Source organism: Motacilla alba, chromosome 3 (genome assembly GCF_015832195.1).
Source record: "Motacilla alba alba isolate MOTALB_02 chromosome 3, Motacilla_alba_V1.0_pri, whole genome shotgun sequence".
Classification (NCBI taxonomy): Eukaryota; Metazoa; Chordata; class Aves; order Passeriformes; family Motacillidae; genus Motacilla; species Motacilla alba.
Genome location: NC_052018.1, coordinates 46,508,586 through 46,529,507, shown reverse-complemented (window position 1 = coordinate 46,529,507; position 20,922 = coordinate 46,508,586). Strand labels below are relative to the sequence as shown.

The 20,922-nt window shown below is 41.8% G+C and overlaps 1 protein-coding gene and 1 long non-coding RNA gene across 8 annotated transcripts in view; one reads left to right on the top strand and one right to left on the bottom strand.

Moving 5' to 3' along the window:
- The window catches only part of FYN (FYN proto-oncogene, Src family tyrosine kinase), a 138,478-nt gene that overhangs the window by 85,109 nt on the left and 32,447 nt on the right, over nucleotides 1-20,922 (top strand). For all 7 annotated transcript variants that reach the window (XM_038133624.1, XM_038133626.1, XM_038133620.1 and 4 more), the window contains 4 exons: nucleotides 12,441-12,698; nucleotides 13,238-13,334; nucleotides 17,316-17,414; nucleotides 18,518-18,621. In XM_038133624.1, the coding sequence (XP_037989552.1) occupies nucleotides 12,452-12,698; nucleotides 13,238-13,334; nucleotides 17,316-17,414; nucleotides 18,518-18,621 (547 nt within the window). In that variant the 5' untranslated portion in view covers nucleotides 12,441-12,451. The remainder of the gene's footprint in view (nucleotides 1-12,440; nucleotides 12,699-13,237; nucleotides 13,335-17,315; nucleotides 17,415-18,517; nucleotides 18,622-20,922) is intronic.
- LOC119699731 lies at nucleotides 2-12,433 on the bottom strand. The gene is made up of 3 exons (XR_005256510.1): nucleotides 11,652-12,433; nucleotides 11,494-11,562; nucleotides 2-10,337 (listed from the first exon to the last, which is right to left on the bottom strand). It is a non-coding gene; the product is annotated as an uncharacterized LOC119699731 (long non-coding RNA).

Below are 20,922 nucleotides of genomic sequence, written 5' to 3'. Positions count from 1 at the left end.
TATGGCCTGGATTCTTCATTCTCATAAGGGGATTTTGTACTTGGCCATATTAACACCTAAACTGGTTTCTCCCATCTTTCTACAGACCCCAGTTGCTCTGTGTCAGGCTTGTTCTTTTGTGGTTACTTTTCTGCTGTTCCCAGTCTCATGTCTAACCACAATGACTTAACTTTCATCCAGGTCACTGGTAAGGCTATTAAATAGTAAAGGGATGGTCACCAATGCCTGTGGAATCCTACAGGAACCCATTTGTTTGCTAATAAATAGTTTCCAATTTACAGTTACACTTTGGCTTCCTTAATTTAGCAGCTTTTAAATACTTCTAATATGGCTGTGGACTCAAAAGTGACTTTAGTATAAAATAGGTTCAAGGTTTTAGCCTGATCTTATATGATGCTCTCCACCAAAGGAGTCCTGCTCTCCCTGTACAGATGGAGACATTCCATGTAGGCTTCAAAGCATTCATAAAAATATTCTACAGAACTAGTCAAATGACTTAGGCTTGTAATACTGTTAACGATGCTGCCTTCATCAAGTGTACTTGTAATTTTTGCAAGAAATTACATCAAATTAGTTTGACAGGATCTATTTTCCTTAAAGCCAAGTTAATTGACTTTAATTACAGAGCTTTGGAAAAAGTTATTAATTGAAGCCGATGTTGGTTGTTCTATCCTCTGCAAAATACTGGAGACTCATCCAACTGGCCTGTAATTACTTTCTACCCTTCTCAAATAGTAGCCCAGTATGAGCCTTCTTCCTGTCCTTGGTCCTTTCCCAAGGGCCAAGAACTGCTTTAGATGCAGTAGCAGCTCCAAGGCTACCTCTGTAAACCTTCTGAGACAAGTTTATTTCTAGCAACTAATCTGAATCACCCAGAATCATTTATCTACTGCTTAACATCCCCTCTCCAGGGGCTGCTGTGGTGGGAAGCTATTTCATTATCATCATAAACAGATCATCCAGCCTTTTACCTGTGTGCTAATCGGAAACATTTACTGAATAACTTCTGCTGCTGTCATATTGTAATGAATGTTTCTACAATTTTTATTGTTCCAGATTCATCTTTCATAATCTGCTTTAAAAAATTTAAAAGGTATTTCTGATTTTATGTGCTGCCTTTTTTTCCAGTATATTCTTGATTCCTGTATATAATCTTTATTTTAGGTTTTTTTGCTTCTTATTAGCTCTTCCTCTTTCCCCTTTCATGTACTAGTTTTCTATATAACATTTTATGTGTTTTTTCACTTCCCTGATAAACCCAGCTGTTGGGTTTTTTTGGTTGGGTGTTATTTTTATCTAGCCCATTTCCATGGTTGTAACACTGTAGGCATTTAGGAAATGTCTTAAACTGCTTGCAGATGTCAGCAACTTTCTGTATGTTCTGCCTTCAGCCTGATTTGACTCCCATTCACTCTAGTTTTGTGGAATTGCTTCTCAGAAAGCATGCACTAGGATTTTAATTTATGTATCTATAAAGAGCGTACGCTCACATATTGTATCAAATTCTGCGCTGGATTTGATTGCAGACAATGTTAACTATTTGCACAGGAAGCGTTGGTCCTTTTCAGTCTAAACAACCAGTAACTTTCTGGTTTGTGACCGTTTCCTCTCTACCGAGACAAAGTCTCGAGCAGGGATGCTCTGGCTCCCGTGCTAACCCACGTATGACTCACAGGCAGTTCAGGTGTAGCTGCATTACTCAACCAGCGGTGAGCTGTGCGTGTGCCAGCACTGCAGCTCTGCCCAGAGCAGCCCCTGCCTGGGGCAGGAGGTGAGGGGGTTCTGCTGCACGTGGGGTGGGTGCTTGTGTGACCACTGCGGGGTTTAGCTCGTGTGTGGTGGAGCTCAGCTCTTCACCTAGCTGTGATCGTGCTCTGAGCTGCTCCTGTCCCCTTTGGTGCTGCGAGGCCAATGTTGTAGATGACTCATTGGCAAAACTTAATTTCACAAGGTTAGGAAGGCCAATCCTTTTTTGAATTTAGGGGCTAGTAACTTGTCATTTGTAGCCCTTTGGAAAGGACAGGCCTGTGTTAGTGTTAGTGGCATAAGGTCTCTGGAGTAACACAGGAAGGGATCTTGTACTTCTTCTACGTAAGTGTTGAAGAAGCTCATCATCCCTGTAACTCTCCATGATTATTTATTTCCTAGTTTTCAGTCACTCAAATGTCATTTGTGACACTGGCACCACCCTCTTCCATTTGGAATTTTTAAATTGGCTACAGCTGTTTCTGTTAATAATATAATAGTCTAAATATAGCTATTATTTCTCAAGAGTACTATTTTGCATCGCTACTTTATAGGCAGAGGGTTTATCCATTTTTTTCAGAATCCTGTAATTAGCATATAAACAACTGAAAAGGGTCATCTTCTCACAGCCTTTGCTTTGGTTGATGTTCTCCTCAATATCTGGTTTGTGCTAAATGTGCTTCTGGTTGCTTATTTGACCTGACCCTCCCAGCCGTCCTGGCTTAGAGTGTCAATTTGTTCCCTATCAAGAGGTCCTTTTCCCTTTACAACACAATCCACAAATCTGACATGTGTCTCCTATTCAGTTATTAAATTCAGTGGCCTTCAAGCTTTTTGTCTCTTTGTGCTAGGAAACAGGGAGGAACTCCTGACAAGATCTCTAGATCTCCTGAATTGTCAGGAGTTGTGTATTTCACAAGGTGTATCACAAAGTCACTTTCAGTGAAACCTCCCTGTCTGCTCCAGATTATCATCCATTTGCCTTTCTTTTTTTAAATACACAGAAATAGAGAAACATCTGTGGACTCTTCCTCACACACTGAGGGTGTAGAATATACCTTTGATCAGTTGGGTTCAGCTTTCCTAGCTCTGTCCCTTCCCAAACCTCCCCCTGCCTACTTGCTGCAGTGGCAGAGTAAGAAACAAAGAAGGTCTTGATGCTTTGTGAGCACTGCTCAGCAATAACTTAAACATGGGTGAGTTATCAACATTGCTCTGCTCACAAAGCTGAAGCACACACAGCAGGGTTTGGGACGCTGTGGAGAAACTGAACCCCGTCCAGACACAGTAAACTTACCTAAGATGTCATCTAGCAGTAAGCTGCTGTCATACGCTGAAACCACAGTGGCAACAGCTGGGTTTGAGAGAACAGGTCTCACTAGAGAGCTTTTCTGTGGGTGTGTGAGCACAGGCAGGGTTTTTGTGTGTCCCCATTACTGGTGCAGCCGGTACTTTCAGCACTCACTGCCTTTATCACAGTGTGGTTGCCACCCAATTTGGGGACCCTGCCTGTCAGCATCTTTGCTGTTGTAGATGAAGCCAGCTACAATGATGGTGAGAAAGATGGGGGTTTCTTTGTGGGCTGGCCACAGGCAAATGTTTGCTCATATTTAGGAAGAAGAGCATTTTTCCCCCAGTGTAACTGGACAAATAAGGGATTTAAATAACTCTACTAAAATGTTAGCAATAGCAACCTAGAAGAAATGAGAGCCCCTTCAGGAGGGAATGGTGTCTGCAAGGAGACGTCAAAGTAAATCTCCTGATTTGAGACTCAGTTTGCTCCCTTTTTCTTGCTGTCACATCCTCCAAGTTCTTCAGTCACAACACAGAAATCAGACAAGGCAGAGAAGGGGTTTGTTTCATTCCTGCATGAGTGAAGGGGGATGGGGAGGAGCAGTGAGGGTTTTTTTTGAGAGAAAATCTTTTTTTATGCCTCTTTCATAGTACACAGTGGCAAACAGGCAGAACTTCTTTACTGTGTCCTTCCCCTTTCTCCCCTTCCTTCCCTGCCCATCCTGATTCACATTTGGCACTCTGCTCTGCACTGCTCCCATACTGTGGGTCAGATGAACACCCATTAATCCTGGGTAGAATCTAAAAATAAGAATTGCAAGAAAAAAAATCAGAACAGTGTGAATCAACCTGCAATCATCTTTCTGTATGTCTAATGGGAGAAAAGAAAGAGGAAATCAGTGGAGACACTGTTTTACTTCTTCTCTTTCCAAGACAAAATTATTCTGGCATTTGCAGCAGTTGTTCTCTTGCTATAGGTTTTCTAATTTACACACTTGAAAGGCACTTCAAAATTTAGGTGCATTAGCTCAAAATGCTTATGCAGACCATCCACCCACTTCTCTCTGCTCATGAATAGGGCTACCACAAGCAGCCTGATGAAGGAGGAATGTAGCTTGAAATCAAGCCATTGAATTTACATGGTGTTCTCTCAGAACCAGGGATAGATCTGTCCTTTGTGGGGGTTAACTCTAGAGTAAGCAGTGTGTTTATTGTATGTAGTTGCTGCCATTAGTTCTTAATTTCAAAGATTTTTAATACATTTTAAGCATTACAAAAATCCTATGTGCAGTTTTGAGTCTGACTTGCTGTTCAGTTCATGAGAGTAAAACCTGCGGGCCTTCCCTCTGAAGTTAGTTACACATAAGACTTTTTCTTCTAGATTACAAGTGAAGTTTGGAGGTTAGTGGGAAAAGAAAAAAAAACAAAACCACAGAAGAACCCTTCCTCTGAACTACTGCGTTTTTCTGGGGCATCTTTTTTTCAAAGTAACAAAAGCCCTGAGACAGTATGAAGTATAACTCAGTCACTGTAACTTTAAGAGATTGCAGCGTGAGCCTTTAATTGCTTCTTGTGTTTTGTTCTGGTTTGGTTTTGCTGAAAGGGATGTATCACAGGGAGTGGAAGAGAATTCACTGGTTTTTGAAAAAGATGAGGCCCTGACATTCGCAGACTTGGCTGGCAAAGAAGCTGCACAAAACCAAAAGGGTGGAGACGTGTCCTTTCATGGGCAGTTTGGAGGGTTTATCTTCTCTTCTTGCACTGGGGAGCTTTTGATTACGGCTGCTCCAACAGCATTGTGGTAAGGCAGCTTCCTGTGGCCTTGCCAGGTGACGTCCCCACCAGACAGCAGCCCGCCAGTCCCACCACCACAAGTGACCCTCAAAGAACACATGGACGTGGTTATTGTTCCTCCTGCCCAGCTGGAACACTGACTTCCTTTTTCCTCTCTAACTTGTAATAAATAGATCATATAGCTATATGGATAATAAACAGATTGTCTGGGTTGTAGTAAATCTCTTGCCAGAGGGGGACCAAGACATTCATCACTCTTCCTTCCTGGCCCTGAGTAACCACTCACCCTGTCCCATGGACAGCTGTGCTCACAGCCTCTGGCAGAAGCGAAGGCTCTGGTTGTAGCTCAGTGAAGTCCTTCAACATGCACCTCCTCTTCCCTGGTCCTGACCCCCAAAGCTGGTTGAAATTAAACAGGCAAGGTGAAGCCCCTTCATTTTTCATAACTGTCTTTTAGTTCCTGTCCCGAAGGGGAAAAGAGGGAAGGCAAGCACAGGGCCACGCTTTGCAGGCATGTGTTACAACTTAAACCTTGTCTGTAGTGTCAGGAAGCTGCTGTTTCCAGGGCTGTGTCCCCAGTCACTCAGTACTGGGGAGGAACAGCAGGGCAGAATATGGCACTTCAAAGCCCCTTCCAGGGTCTGCTCTTCAACAGCAGCTGGAGCTGCTCCCTTTCCTGAACCCCTTCCGCCACCATTGTAGAGGACTTCCAAAGCTGACAAAAAAACAATAGTAAGAGGACTCCAGCACTGTAAAAGGCATTTGCTTTGAACCAGGGCAGTATGGCAGCAGGAGCTCAGCTGAGACTGCTCTTCCTGCCCTTCCAGCTATGGATGGCCATGGACACTGGGCAACAGCCTGACTTTTGACTGCTGCAGATAAACAATTGAACTGTTGGGATTTTTTCTGCTCAGACCACTAAAGCAGAATCTGGGAGTGAAGCAATAAAGATCTCCCTTAAAAATCAAATTATGCAGCCTAGGAATTTTTGAGTGTTGTTTTGAAACATACTTGAAGTTTTGCCCTGGTGTTTCTGGCTTTTTGTTCATGAGGATGACTTTGTGTATGTGAGATTTTCTGCATATCTTTAACAGTCAGAGGACATCCAGTGGTAGTACTGTGTCTTCTCTGATTTACTTTTTTTTTAATGCAGCATGACAAGTGTGGTGCACATGTAGATTTGCAAGAATTCTACACAAATCTCCAGCTTTATTCAAAGCTGAACTGGATCTATCACAATGCAGTAAAATTATATTCTTTCTGGATTGGACCTTAGTGTAAAAATTATATGTATATATAGCAACCTGCAACCCACAAGCCTGGGAAATAATGAATAAAACCCAGTAGTTTTAATTTTAAAGTATTTGTTGTATCTCTCTGACCTTAAAATTGGGGAATCCCTGGCAAAGCTGGAATGTAGGCAGTCCTCTAAAATGCCCCAGAGTTTATAGATAAAAACAAAAAAATAATGCAATAAGTGCTGCTGTTTTATTCCATCTGTTTCATTTGAATTGGCTTGAAACTGACACAGTATTAATTCTGGAAATCCAAAATGCTCCCATCAGCATAGATATGAGTCAAAGAGAGGTCAGCAAGCAGACAGCATGAGAATTACTGACCTACATAAGACTGGTTTAAAGTGCCTATTTGTTGCCCAACTTGGAATGCCTTCCTAGTGACTTGTAATGGTCAAAGTGGGTGAGTGAGACTTTTCTGAAAATTGGGGAGTTTAATGTGTCTCAGAGTTGTGTTTCAAAATACCTAATCCATCAGTTTCTCTCTAGGAGCTGCTAATAGGCATGGAAAGTAAAGACATTTCAACTTCGGGGTAAATTTCTGTGTTGATTATTCCCATATACAGCCTGCAGGAGGCATTCCACAGTCATTTTTAAAGTCTCTTTCAAAAATTCTTGGAGTTCTTATTCTTGGAAAGCCTTTTCTGTCCTCCTTGAACCTTCACGGTAACTCAGAATGTGGCATTTTGAATATTAAATCCTACGGTAGCTCATAACATTTGGTTTATTTGATGTCACAGACTGATAGTTCTGTGATGCTTTCAGTAAAACATAAAGCACCAAGAAGATGGCCCTTAGAGGTTTCATTTTTCACAGCCATGCTGGATGCAACCCTTAGTTTGCTTCATGCCTGTTCACCACAGAGACTGAATAAAAGCCAAGGACTTTTTGCTTCTGATTTCCTTTTAGCATAACTATTTCTTAACTCAGCTTCCCTGCTGATGCTTTCCAGACAAGATTTGTAAGACTTGGTCAGAAAAAGGCAGTTACCAGTCACCCAGCCTATCCCTTTCATGTTTTTACTGAGAGAAGTTATCTTAAAAAAATGCCATTGGATTTCATTCCAGAGAAGTCCAGGAGGAAAGAGAATGCACCCTGCTGGGTCTGAACCTGCTTTCCATCTCTTCAGCAGGCTGGAGCCCTCTCCTGTGCCAGTTCCCTTTCATGTGCAAGGGGTTGGAGGACAGAGACCACAGCATGGATCCAAGGGTGCAGGGTAGACAGGTTTTTCCCTGCATCTCACTGTACCTCTCTCTCAAACACTCTTAGGACCTATTTTCTCTTACAACTCTAAAAAAAGAAGGTTCTGAAGATGTACCATAATTCAGACTTTCAGCTGTGAGTTGCAAAAGCTTATGAGAAAACTTCTGATGCTTGGAAGGAGTGAATTTACACCATTCTTCCCCCCATCCATATGCTTACTACTGCAGAAGCAAAGGTTAATCAGTACTTTTGGCTTTTCAGCTATCACATGTTGGAGCTTTTACTTTTAAAATAGAAGTATAAAAAAAGGAATTTTCCTCCTACTCTTGGATTTTTCCTAGGTTTTGATTAGCTAGCAGAGGACGGCTTTTGTTTTTGTTAATGATGTGGATGTCTGGCTTTTTTGGGTGTTTCAGTTTTGGCTTCCATTTTGTATCAAGAACAAAAAGAAAAACTGAAGGAGGATGATTTACAGTAATAATAATAATAATGTTACTACATCTCCTTAGCCTTCATCTGTATCCTACCTATAATTGATTAAGGTGCTATGACTATATAAATGATTAATAATGATATAATGAATTTTGTATCCTTGTCGACTAATGTTTCCACAATGTGGGAGGAAACTACTCTTCTGGTTAGACACATGTTGGATTGCTTGCAATGTTAATATTGGAGTCCAAGAAATGTAATAAGGACAAGAAAGGAGACAAATAATATGATGTTTATTTTCATTTGTCTCTTAGGAAGTCTCAAAACCCATGAAAATGGAGGGGTTTATATTTTCATAAAAACACGTTTTACATTGCCCACAAAAACACAACTTCAAAATAACCAAATTCAACTTACTTGCATTAGAAAAGTTCTTTTTAATTAGTTCATTTTAATAAGTTTCATTAATAATTAGTTACACACCTTTTAACATTACCAGTGTCAGACTATGGTAATGCTGTGCGACCCATAGCTCACACATTTGAGAAATGCTGCCTTTCCTAGTGGAAATGGATTAAAAACTTGTTCCTTTACTCTAAGATGCACAGCATATTGGATGAGCAACACTGTGTGCTCATCTCTAGAGAGTTTAGTGTAAAACAAGTCCAGATTTTGTTTGGTGATCTCAGAGCTGGCTGAATAATTCCAGCCTTCCACAGCTCCAAATGCTGACATGCAGGGAGATGAAGCTTTTGGATATTAAAATCCTGCTCTGTGATACTGAAGGAGATTAGTTTTTGGATTCCATTCATTGACACAAAGGCCAGTGCTGAATGGAGGTGATATTCATTGTCTATGAAACCCCTGAGTAAGCTGAAATCACTTTAGGCGTGTACACTCATACATGTATTCTCTCCCATTTAGCCAACTCCCCACGATGCTGTTTCTTTGAGCCAAGAACAGACAACTTTCAGGGACTTGGCTTGAAAAGATGTGTGCATGTAACACCCTCTGTCACATTTTACAAGAGGCTGCAATCAAGCAGTTTTTATTCATGGATTGTCTAGACACTGTGACAGTGGGAGGGGACAAGAGAAAGAAAAAGCCCATTTTGTCAGTCGTTCACTTTGCATCAAATTCTCCTTCCCTGTGTGCTGCTGTTGCCAGTGAAAAGATAAAGTAAGCAAAAACCAAGCAAAAATCAAGACACTCATAATTTACCGGTTCTCTGTACATATAATTCCTAGTAATACAAACCCAAACCATTTTTTAAAACTACCAGTACATATGTATATGATCCCCTTGTTTATTCACTTTTTCCAGGACAGATACTTGTAGCAATTTTTCTTTTTGCAGCTGATTTATCATTTCAGCTTTTTCCTTATCATTGTGTAAATGAAATATGTAGGGTTGTCTTGTCAGCAGTTGTAAATTTATACATGAAATATTCCCAGATTTCAGTAGGGATTTTTTTTCCCTGCTCAGATGAATGCTTGTGAATGAGCAACAAGAAAACCACTTTCCCTCCCACTGGTCTCACAGATTTCATGTTTCCTATCTCGTTTTTTCTTTAATTTTTTTTTCTCCACTATCTTCATGAAAGCACATGGGAAAAAATAAGAGCAGAAACAGAGCTGAGAGGGGAAAGGGAGGAGGTGATAGAGTTTCACAGGGATGTAAGTCTGCAAGCCAACAAAAAGGCTGTGAAATTCTTCTTTAAACAGTAAATCCTGCATATCACTTAGTTGCTTTGAGGTGAATAAGCCCATGTTGCAGCTTTTAAGCAGGCTGATTTAATGGCTTACCCTTCCCTGCTCAGGTGGTCAGCACCTCTCCACCCTTCCTGTTGAGCTGGGATTTTTCTGGTGGTATCTCCCTCGGAGCGTTCGCTCACTGCCCATGTTTTGCTCTCTGCACATCACAGCCACGCTTTCACAGAGGTGTAACAGGGTCCAAGCAGTGAGTCCCAGACTCATCCCCCCTGCCCAAAGCCTTCCGGGCTCTGCCCGTGCTGAGAGCAGGGAGATGAGCCATCACCCCACAGGGCTCTTGCCTTCCGTGTGGTCCTGCTTCACTCCCTGGCAGTGCTCACAGAGGCTCTGAGAGGAGCCAGGAAAACCTCAATTCTGAGTGACATCTCCAAACAAAGGGTCTCCAGAGCCAGACTGTCCTGCTGTTGAAATGGTAAAAGCAGTAGCCATGGTTCCACAAGCAGTTTTTCACAGCTGATATGAAGCTGGCCAGGGCACCTCTGCACCTCTTGTGCTCCCTGTGGGCTCACCTGGTGTCACTGCTGGTCCTGGGAATGCACAATACTCTGCACCTCCAGCTCCAGCCCAGCTTCCAGAGTGAGCAGAGGCAGGAGGTCAGCATGGCTACTGCAGCAGTAATAGCAGCAGTGTGTTTTGCAGCCTCCAGGCTGCAAACCCCTTTCCCTCAACCAGTTGCTGATTTAGTTTCTTGAGGGATCCCAGCTCATGCCACCCATGCAGCAAGCGAAGAGTCAGGAGTCCATTTTTCTGTTCTCCCCAAAAGACATTTTGGTGAGGGAGCCCTGCTGAGCGGCTGTGGTGTCTTGAAGGGAATAAAGAAATGCATAAAGGGCAGTTTTAAGTCAGGCTAAGAGCAAGAGAGCATAGACCTATGCTAACTGCAGGCACTACAACTCCAAGAGATAAATAAAGATAAAATTACAGCATAACAGAATCATTTAGGTTGAAAAAGACCTCTGAGATCATAGCATCCAGCCTTTGACTGATCACCACCTTGTCAACTAGGCCATGGCACAGAGTGCTGTGTCCTGTCCTAAACCCAATCTGGCTGGGTCTGATCCTGTGTGTGCCTTGTGATTGCACTCACTAGGAGCTGTTCCATAACCTTCCTGGGCACCAAGGGCAGACTGACCGGCCTGTATTTTATTTTCCCAGATCCTCCTTCTAGTCCTTCTTGTGCATGGGTATCACATTGGGCAAACAAAAGGATGCTTGTTTTTCTGAACTGACTTGTAGAATAACTGGAAGTATTTGCAAATTATAGAAAATACCCTTCAACAGAAGTGTTTTTCTTTTTAATTAGGCAGGTGAGATGTGGGAAGCAGGTATCCAGACTGTGGACTGTCACAGAAAAACAGGGAGTTGCTGCATAATTTTTCAAGCATTAGCACTGGTGAAACACTCTTTTTCTGAATCCCATGAGTTTGTCAAAACTAACGTCCTTTGTTGATGTTGGGGTAAGGCATAGAAAATAGCCAGCCTGGCAGCTACAGAAAAATGACAAAATTTTAAAAAGCATAGACTTTTTATTTACCAAAAGTGAGAGATATTGGTCTGAAATGTGAAAAGAAATGGGGGAGGGGGGGAGGGGAATAGTACTTTACTATATTTTTTTTCCGTTCTCTGCATTTTCTCCCTGTCTATTTATATATTCTGAAAAAAGTAAGTCTATTAAGCAATTTTTACTAGGGTTTTTTCTGCCACTTCTCTTCCAACCCCACTCTTTAGAGTATGTTGTTTGTGTGCTAGGCTGCGTCTAAGAGTCATTGTACTGGTTCAGATCAAGGAGGCATCCAGACAAGTATCTGATTCCCCAGATTCATCCCACCCAACTCCAGAAATTCAGGTTTTGTGTCTAGGTTCAACTTGGGCCAATAGGAGAGAGTTCAGTAACACCACCACATGGATTAGAGAAAGTTAGAGCTAGCAGATGAAAGGCACCGGGTAACAGGACTAACCTTGCACGACTGCTTCTGAGCTGTGGTGAATCACCCTCTGTCTCCTTCCACGCAGAGAGAGGCAGGCACCTAAAATAAAGAAAGATTAACCCAGGCTGGTACTGCCTCATGAGGGTGCTGAACAAGAGGTTACAAGAATTAAAAAAACTTGGAGCAACCTTTTTGAAGCTGTAATTTTTGAAACCCTCTCAGTTTCATCCTGTGCAGAATCTGTACTTGGAGTTGCTCTTTATTTGAGGTGTTAATTCTTCTGGGACTTTCTCTAGTTTCTTAACATGTGTACCTTTGCCAGCCCCACCTTCTGTTACCAGGGGTTTTAGCCTTCAATTTGGTACTGCTTGAAAAGGAACTTTCTTTTTTTTTTTCTGCTGTGCCTTCTGACAGCTCCCTCCTCCTTTCCTGCTGTAATAACTCTTGGCTCACTGTGGCTGCTTTTCTGCCTGCCAAGCAGAGGTCCAGCAATGGAAGAAGGGTTTTGTCTTTAGGTGAAGTCCACTCCTGTGTAGTTGGCAAGGTCAAATATGAGCCATAAGCAAAGTGCCTGTTTCTGTGTTCTGAGGGCAGTCTTGAACACCTCCAGCTGGGCTTTTTTGGCTGAGTCCTTTGCCTGCCAGTTGCATCCACTTGGCAAAGGGTGAGCAAGGTGGGTTTCATCCTCTTGGTCCCTCCATGCAAAATATTGCCTGTCAGAGCTGGACAAAGATCTACCACTACCCTGAGAGCAGGATGGACCCTTCCCCAGGCCTTGACAGAAAACTCCTGAGGGGAAGATTTTGTGTGAACTTTTTTCCAACATGTTGCTGTTTATATTCAAACCACTGCAGGTTTTTTTCCAAAGTACTTAACTTTTGAGCAGTGCACTTAATTTGAGCCTCATTATATGTGTGTTTGGAGGACATCTGGTGAGCATCAACTTATGAGCACCTATCCTGTCCTTCCTCTCCTAGGATTTTAGATAATGGGCTGTGTGCAATGTAAGGATAAAGAAGCAACAAAACTGACTGACGAGAGGGATGGCAGTTTAACTCAAAGCTCAGGCTACCGCTATGGGACAGATCCTACTCCTCAGCACTATCCTAGCTTTGGTGTGACTTCAATCCCAAACTACAACAACTTCCATGCCACAGGAGGCCAAGGACTGACTGTGTTTGGTGGAGTCAACTCGTCCTCTCATACAGGGACGCTGCGTACAAGAGGAGGAACAGGTGAGCTTGGACATCTTATTTTAGTGCTCCTAGTGTTAATCATGTGTCTACAGCAGAGGCCTGACTGTTTCAGCATGTTGCTTTTAGGAAGAGTTATTTCATGAAATAGTGCAAAGAATTAAAGTAGGGTTGAGCTGGTCTTCCCCCCTACCTTTGCTAATTTGCAGGTGCACTTGGGGCCGAGAAATTATGTTACATGCCAAATTTGGCTAACTGCCTCATCCCTCTACCAGGGAGTGTAAAGTGTGGGCTGAGCCACCTCCAGACGTTAAATACTTGGCATGGCTATGTCTAAACTGTCTCTTCAACCCCCTTTGCCTGCTTGGGATCCTGTGACTGTACAGAGTGAAGGAGGTGGAGTGCCCAGTGGCTGCATAAGACCAGAGAGATGAGAGTCATTCAAAAAGTTAGAGGGTTCAGTTTGGTTTGCTCCTCAGCAAGTGGAGCAGCTTACCTGTGGCTTATCCACATCATCTCTTGAGGTTCCTCTCCCTCCTGTCTTTTGTGATGGGATATAACCCACTTATCTTTTTCTGTAGGTGTAACTCTTTTTGTGGCGCTTTATGACTATGAAGCAAGAACAGAAGATGACTTGAGTTTTCACAAAGGAGAAAAATTCCAGATACTTAACAGCTCGTAAGTTTTAAGCTTGGGAATCTACTTTTTCATAGTTTCAAACTTACAATATTTACAATAACATTTGCTTATGTCTATGCTTACTTACTCATCCTTGCATGTAGTGCACTTTTGCAAAGTGCTGTATTGTTGGGGAAAAAGACTTCAACCACATGCAGCTTTACTTTAAAAAAGTGTTAGGTTGTGTGATTTACTGCTTCCATTTTACAGTAACCACACATTCAGAAATGAGACTTCCAGCTCTGTACTTTATCAGTAGCTACAGAGGTTCTGCAAGGCATGTAATAACACTTTTTCCAATCTGCTGCAAGTATCCCTACACAGAAATGAGCTAAAAGCTGATTCACTAAAGAGTCGTTATCCAGATGTATGTGCCAAGTTTAAAATAATTTTCGTCCTTTTAAAGGTAGGTGATGCAGTCAGAACTTCCTAGGTTCTACTGCATCTGACATGAAAACCACATTTCCATCCTGGAAATCATCAACTTGAAATTAATTTTATCAACTGCCCATAGAAAAAAAATCCCTTAGCGATTTAAAAATAACTTCTAAAACTCACTGTGCTACTGACCTATATCTGAACATCTTGTAATTCTTGGCTAAGAGCATAAAGCGGCAGGCTCTGTGTTATGTTCCTACTGCTATCATGTAGAGGTACAAATGGGTTAACAACCAAGTATGTCACTTTCTAAAAGCTTTGTGATATTGGTCTTCTCTTTTTTTCTTATAATATGTGACAATGAGGTGAATTCACCCCTGGTGCAACTCCTGTTAATTTTAATATAGCAACTGCAGGGTTGGAATTAATGTGCATTGAAGCTTTTAAAAAATCAGGTAATTCTGTGGAATATTTCATGAAGCCAAAGAGCTTTGATGTAGATGAAAGCACAGAAACTTCAGTTACGATTTGTAGAGGGAGCAGCAGTTTAAAACCTTTCTGCTTTTAAATTAGAGGTTGGAAACAAACCCTTTTTAAATCTGTGATCCATTTTTGTTCAAATTGCCTTCTGCTTTCCTAACTTTGCACAAACTATGCCATAACCTGAAACAAGAAGTTCCACACATTATAAATACCTTGTATGTGCCAGCTGGTGGAATCTGGCAGTGCTCACCAAGACTTACAGAGCTGTCATCCTTGGAGCTGGTGAGACAGAGAGATTCCCCTTCATGTCAGTGGCTGCAGTACGTGCATTTTGATGCAGGTAATTACTGCCTGGAAGAAGGGTTTCCAAGCAAGGAAAAAAGACCAGGCATTCATTTATTTTCCTGCAGGATCACAGAAGCTCAGTTCCCATTGTAGTTAGGTGTATTTGCTTATAAACATGGCCCTAACCACACCCCTGGAGTAGTGACAGCCAGACTGGGAATCTCCAGAAAGCTGCTTTTCTGTAAGAACACTTCCTCTCTTCACTTACATCAGGAATTACATGAAATAAGCCCATTTTTGGCACCTGCCAATGCTGCTTGAAAATAGAGAGCATATATGTGCAAAAAAAAAAAAAAAGTAGTTTCTCTGGAATTTTGGAGGATTTTGGATTTGGATTTTGCTTTAGCTTTCAACAACCAAAATTCGATTTGTGCTTTGGAGTAAGCATTCAGTGCAACACCTGAAATGACATACAGGGGGTATCCCTGTGATTCGAACCCAGAAATTTTACTAAAGGCAGTCTGGCTGAAAGAGGTACCTGTAGAGTGGTTCAGAGCAGAGCCTGACTCTGGGGCTTCGAAACACTGGGCCATCCCCAGCATTCCCACCACCACACCCTGTCTGGCCCCATTGACTAGCTGCCTCCTACCTCAGCTGCAGGTCTGAAATGAAGAGCTGTGAAAAAAACCTGCATTCCTCCTCCTTTCTGGCAGTGCTTTGAGAGATTTAAGCTTCTCTGTCAAAGCAGAGGGGGTTGTTCCTGACGTTGGGATCATCCACAGGACGGCTTTTTTCCTCCCTAGATATGACAAAATACCTCCATCTAGTGGAGCCTCTGCACAGTAAGGAGAAGGGATGGAATGGTACAATTTATCAAGCTCGGTGTGGCATAATGCCTCAGAAATACTCTACAGCAGCATGTGAGGGAAGGGTTAGCACTTCCCTGGCAATACTAGAGACACAAACAAAAAGGGCCATTTGCCTGCCATACTAATGCACACAGGGTGTATTAAAACAGTGTCAACTGCCAGCCTCTGCAAAAGCTATTTGCACTTCATGTTTCTTGAACTGTAAAATTGGAAGCATCTCCTTTTTTGACTAATCACAGCTGTTTTCTAGTTGTTTTCCATAGAATTTGTGCTCCTTTAAACTGTTAAATAAAGTGAAGTTGAAAATTTAAAGAATTCACCTTGACACAACCTTTCCCTCCAGTAACAGCTTAGACACTGTGTTCTCTGTAATTGTTTGCTTCAAGAAGAGGCTGAATTCTCCAGTCACGTTTGATAATAGTGTTTTATTTAGTGAACAAGTCTCTGGTTTACAGAGAGGGGAACTGAGAAAGAGTTTCTAAGCAGTCCAGAAATAGAAAAGAGAATGCTTATTAGTAGTGGTAGGAGTTAAACACTGGTGAATCTGGTGCTGAGAATGAAATAAAAATTGCTAAATCCCAAATCATTGCATCCTGCAAAGAGCTGAGAAATAAACTTCTCTTAAAGCTGCACAGCCTGCAGCAATGTGTATTTTCTGAAAGGCAGGACCAAGTCCCACTGTCTGCACCAATGTAAGACAAAAATTCATGCTAAGCCTACAAGATGCTGCCTTAAGATGGTCCTGCATGAACCTCTTCACATTTAAATGTTGCAGAAGAAGAGATTTTTGCAAGTATTTGAAAATGCAGCCTAGTCCTGTGCTACCTCCTCCCAGTGGCCAGCAGAGGGAATCTAGACAATGAAGTGTGATCCTTAAGGGCCATCTAAAATGCCATGTTGATAGATGGCTTTTTGATCTCTTTGGGTTTCAGATTAATTGTGCTCATAGAAGTTTAAAATTAGCAGTGAATGTGACACTGTGTTGTGGTTTAACCTCAGAGAACAACTCAGCCCCACACAGCCACTCATTCACTTCTCCCGTGGTGGGATCAGGGAGAGAATCAGAAGGGTAAAAGTGAGAAAACTCATGGGTTGAGATAAAGACAGTTTAAAAGGTAAAGCAAAAGTCATGCACAGAAGCCAAGCAAAATAAGGAATTCATTCATGGCTTCCCATAGGCAGGTAGGTGTTCAGCCATCCCCAGGAAAGCAGGCTTCCATCACGCCTAACCATGACTTGGGAAGATAAAGGCCATCACTCCAAACATTCTCCCCTTGTCCTTCTTCTTCCCCAGCTCTAGATGCTGAGCATGCTGCCATATGTTATGGAATTCCCCTGTGGTCAGTTGGAGTCGGCTGTCCCAGCTGTGTCCCCTCACACAGATCCCTGCACACCCCCACCCCCTCTCTGCTCGGGTGAGAGGCTGAAAAGGCCTTGACACTGTGGGAATGCTGCTCAGCAGTAATGAAAACATCCCTGTGTTATCAGCTATCAGCGCTGTTTCCAGCACAAATCCAAAACACAGTCCCATACCAGCTACTTTGAGGAAAATAAACTCATTCTCAGCCAAAAACAGAACACAGCATTCAATTTGGCAATTTTCCTATAAGCTCTTTCAAGGGTCTTTGTTAGAATAATTGCTATGGATACAGTTTTCAATGTTGCAGTCCAAATTCAGCCCTCACCAAACCTGATTACACTGGGCTGTTCTGCCTCTCCACGCCATTATGCTGCATCTGAAAGGCTACAGTACGTATCACTGCTGCAATAATTCTAGCTGTAAAGAAACGTGTACATTATTCGGGTTTAGATGCAAACAGCTCTCTCAGAAGCATGCTGGTGATAAAGAGATGAGTTGTGTGGCTTCTTAGGGCCGTGAATTTCTGGGTGCTGTTTACAAAGTCATGTCATTGTCTGTACAGCTGTGTCCTGCTCTCACTTCTCCTCCTCACCTCTGTTTCCACAGGGAAGGAGACTGGTGGGAGGCCCGTTCCTTGACAACAGGCGAAACTGGGTACATTCCCAGTAATTATGTGGCTCCAGTCGATTCCATCCAAGCAGAGGAGTATGTTTTCTTTTTCTCTTCTAAAGACACATTAGTGCAGTATTAGAAGGAGGTGTGAGGAGTTGGTTTTGATTGATTGCAGCAATTTTTCAAATTACTTACGTTATATTTATTTCAGTTCTTAACTGCACTGATAAATAATTAGGTAATTTGTAACAAAAGAAGCATGAGCTCAATGCTTTTTCAATGTCAAAACAAAGGAATAAAACCTAAAGGAATACAGGCCTGCTTCCTTTTTTCAACTGTCAGCTAATTTCAAGCTTTAACCGAAAGATGTCCTTGCTTTTCCTGGACCAACTTGTAAAAAATATTTTGAGTCAATTAGAGTGCAAACTGTCCATTAAAGAGGGCACATTGTATCAACAAATACAAATCCTAGGATAGGTGGGATGCCCACAATGCATACACAAAGGTGCCTAATGAGGACCCATCTATGCAAAGAAAAGGAGTGATGTGTGTATTCACATTATTTCCAGTATAAAAGATACAGTGGAGGAGCTTATAGACCAGAGCAGGTACTACTGGAGTCTGTACTCCAGGTTGTCCTTGGTTGATTGGGAAAGAACACAAAAACGTTGCTTCAGGAAGGAAAAAAGGCTGTAAAAGCCTCTGAAAGCCTCATATCAAATCTCACCAAGGCTGAATCTTATCCTGTTACTGAGATTTTATAGCTGTGCTGCAACAAAAATATTGAGTACTAGTAAATCACTGTGTATGTAAAATATTTATAGCAACATCTGCACAAATACTGCTCTTAGGCAGCAACAGTTTTCTGCCCTTTTCCTTGTGTATACCCTCCACCCACCACATCTTGGCCTCTGTTTGTCCAAGTCTGGCCTTTGTTGGAGGACACCAAGCACTCTCAGCACCTGCTGATTACAGGTTTAATGCAAAGAGCTACTGCCCAGCACAGGGAACATCTACTATGTGGTTTGTCTCAATGGTTTTCCAGCATGATAAAAGAGATAGTGTGACAAAAATGGTCAACTGTATCCGAGTAACACACATTTTCCACACAAAATCCTCTCCGTGTCTGGGCTTTGTGACACTATTTAGTGTTACTACATCACATTTTGTCTTACTACTTCTGGTATTTCCCTAAGGTGGTACTTCGGCAAGCTTGGCCGAAAGGATGCTGAGAGGCAGCTGCTGTCGTTTGGAAACCCCAGAGGTACCTTCTTGATCCGGGAAAGCGAAACTACCAAAGGTAGGATGGGCATTCTGACTATGAATGAGAAGATAATATGGGGAAAACTGTGCTGAGTGTGTGAAATACTGTTTTCAGTGGCATGAAGGCAGAGATTAAGTGTCATTTTTGCATGTATTTGTGCTAGGGAATTGGATGTCTGGAAATCCTAGGTCTTAGGGTGAGTGTTCAAAGTAAAGAACAACCAAAGTACAACTCACGCTCAACCCATGGTATCTGCAGTGCAAGCCACCTGGTGTGATCCTTTGAAATGGTGGATCCTTGAAGGGAAGAAATAAAAAAGGAGAAAAAATTATGCAGCAGTTTTAAATTCACATATTCACAGGGAAAAGACTTGAATATACTTCTAATTAATATATTCATAAACTATTCAACTGTATCCATTCTGTTGAAGTCAAGTGGAAGGGTGTATTTTCCTCCTTCCCTTTAAAAATATTGGAGGATTTCCAGTTTTCTTGGTGGGTGCTATTTTTGCTTTTACGTTTTGCTCACAAGGCTTGTCAACATCTTCTTCAAAAGCTTCACATGTATGAAAAGATCTTTCTAATTCATACAACTACTGAGCAGAAAACTTGCAACTAAGTAAAAACAAACCTGGCCATTTCTCAATTAACCAACAATCCAAAACAAAAGCTGTGGGAGGCATAAGTCACTAGAATTTATTCCATACAAGTTCTGTAGTCTAATAATGGTTCACATAATTAAAACACTGACTTGTCAGTGCTTTGATCAGAGCACACTATCAGCTAGGCTTAGCATGCAAAGTGTCACAGCTAGTGAAGGAGTTTAAAGAAGAGAAGCAGTTCTGCACTCCCCTCTCCCTGACCTATCTTCAGATGCTGCATTCAATCATCTAAAATTGTACGCTTTGCATCATTGCCTCCTGAAGTCACTGGATTCTTCCTTTGCTGCCTATAACTCTGAAAACTGGTTTTGATGCAAAATCTGAATAGACTTGCTGTTGTTCCAGGCAGACAGTTCCTTGTCACCCCACAGCTTCACCAGGCTTCCCATAGCAGTGTGGCATTCCCATCAGGAGCAAGACAGGCTCAAACTTGCTCTTTTTCTGCAAATAGCCTCCACCTGTTTTTTTTCACCAGCAGTTGCTCTGATGTGTGTGAGGAGCAGGACTTCATCCCACTCTTTTTTAAACTTGGGATTTAAGTTTAAAAAAGTGTCAAGTTTAAAAACTCATATATGCAGCCATGGATCCTAAAAACAAACACAACTATTTCTCTAAAGCACATTATCAGTTTAGTCGGGCTTCCCCAGTTTTAATACAGTGATAGGGGATATGTTTTGCAGCGCTGTTTACTTAGCTAAGTCAGGGTTTTTTCTAATTTCTTGTGAGACACAAATGCATTGGAGAAATGTAGAAATCCATCACGGATGGACTTACAGCAGCAAGTTTAATTTCTCTGCATTCAAACTTGAGGCTCTCTACATCTTCAAGCGGAGTTTGCATCAAAGCTATAGGAAAAAAACAAACATGCATGTTTTATTGTAAAAAATGCCTATTTCCTTTCTCATCCTTTCTCATCCTTGTGGTGTTTAAGTATGTTGTTAGAAGAAAACAGAGAGCTTGTTGTTCAAGAGGGATAAAAAAATCAATTGGGTGGGCTCAAGTGGTGTGTTCTGCCATAAGTCTTCTCAAAATGCCCTATCCCAACTTAAGCCACTGTTGGCTTAAGGCTGGAATTGTTTTATGACCTAGAATTGTCCCTTCTGCTTTAAATAATAACAATAAAAAATTAGGATCATGCTAGAAGTATCATCGTGGATGATTTCAGCATGAATTTAACTTCCCTTGATCATGGTTGCCTTCTCTTCTTACTTTCAAAATAAATCATGTGGAGCTGGCTTTTCATTTTTTCAGTGCCTGACTACCCAGGTGCTTTATCAGCTCTTGTCTGTATAATCCTTCACCTGGTTTCAATCTCCACCTTTCAAGACTGTCTGGTTTTAGTTGTTTGGCTTTTTTACAAAAATCATTAGCATGATATATTGTAATGTCATATTTCTATCCCAAATTTTTATTATTTCTATCTCTTGTATTTAAATTTATCATCAGAGAATAATGAATAGTATAGATAACGAACAGCCTAAATAAATGAATAATGAAATACGCCTTGGTTCTTGTTTATGTCCAGGTTTGAGCTAAAGCTCCAGTCCTGCAACTTGATCTGAGGTCAGCGGGGGTCCACAGAGGGCCACCCACACAGCTCTGATTGCAGACCTGGAACCACAGATTGTTTACATTTTCCTAAAGAATCTAAAATAGTGAGCAGATACGCAGGGAGC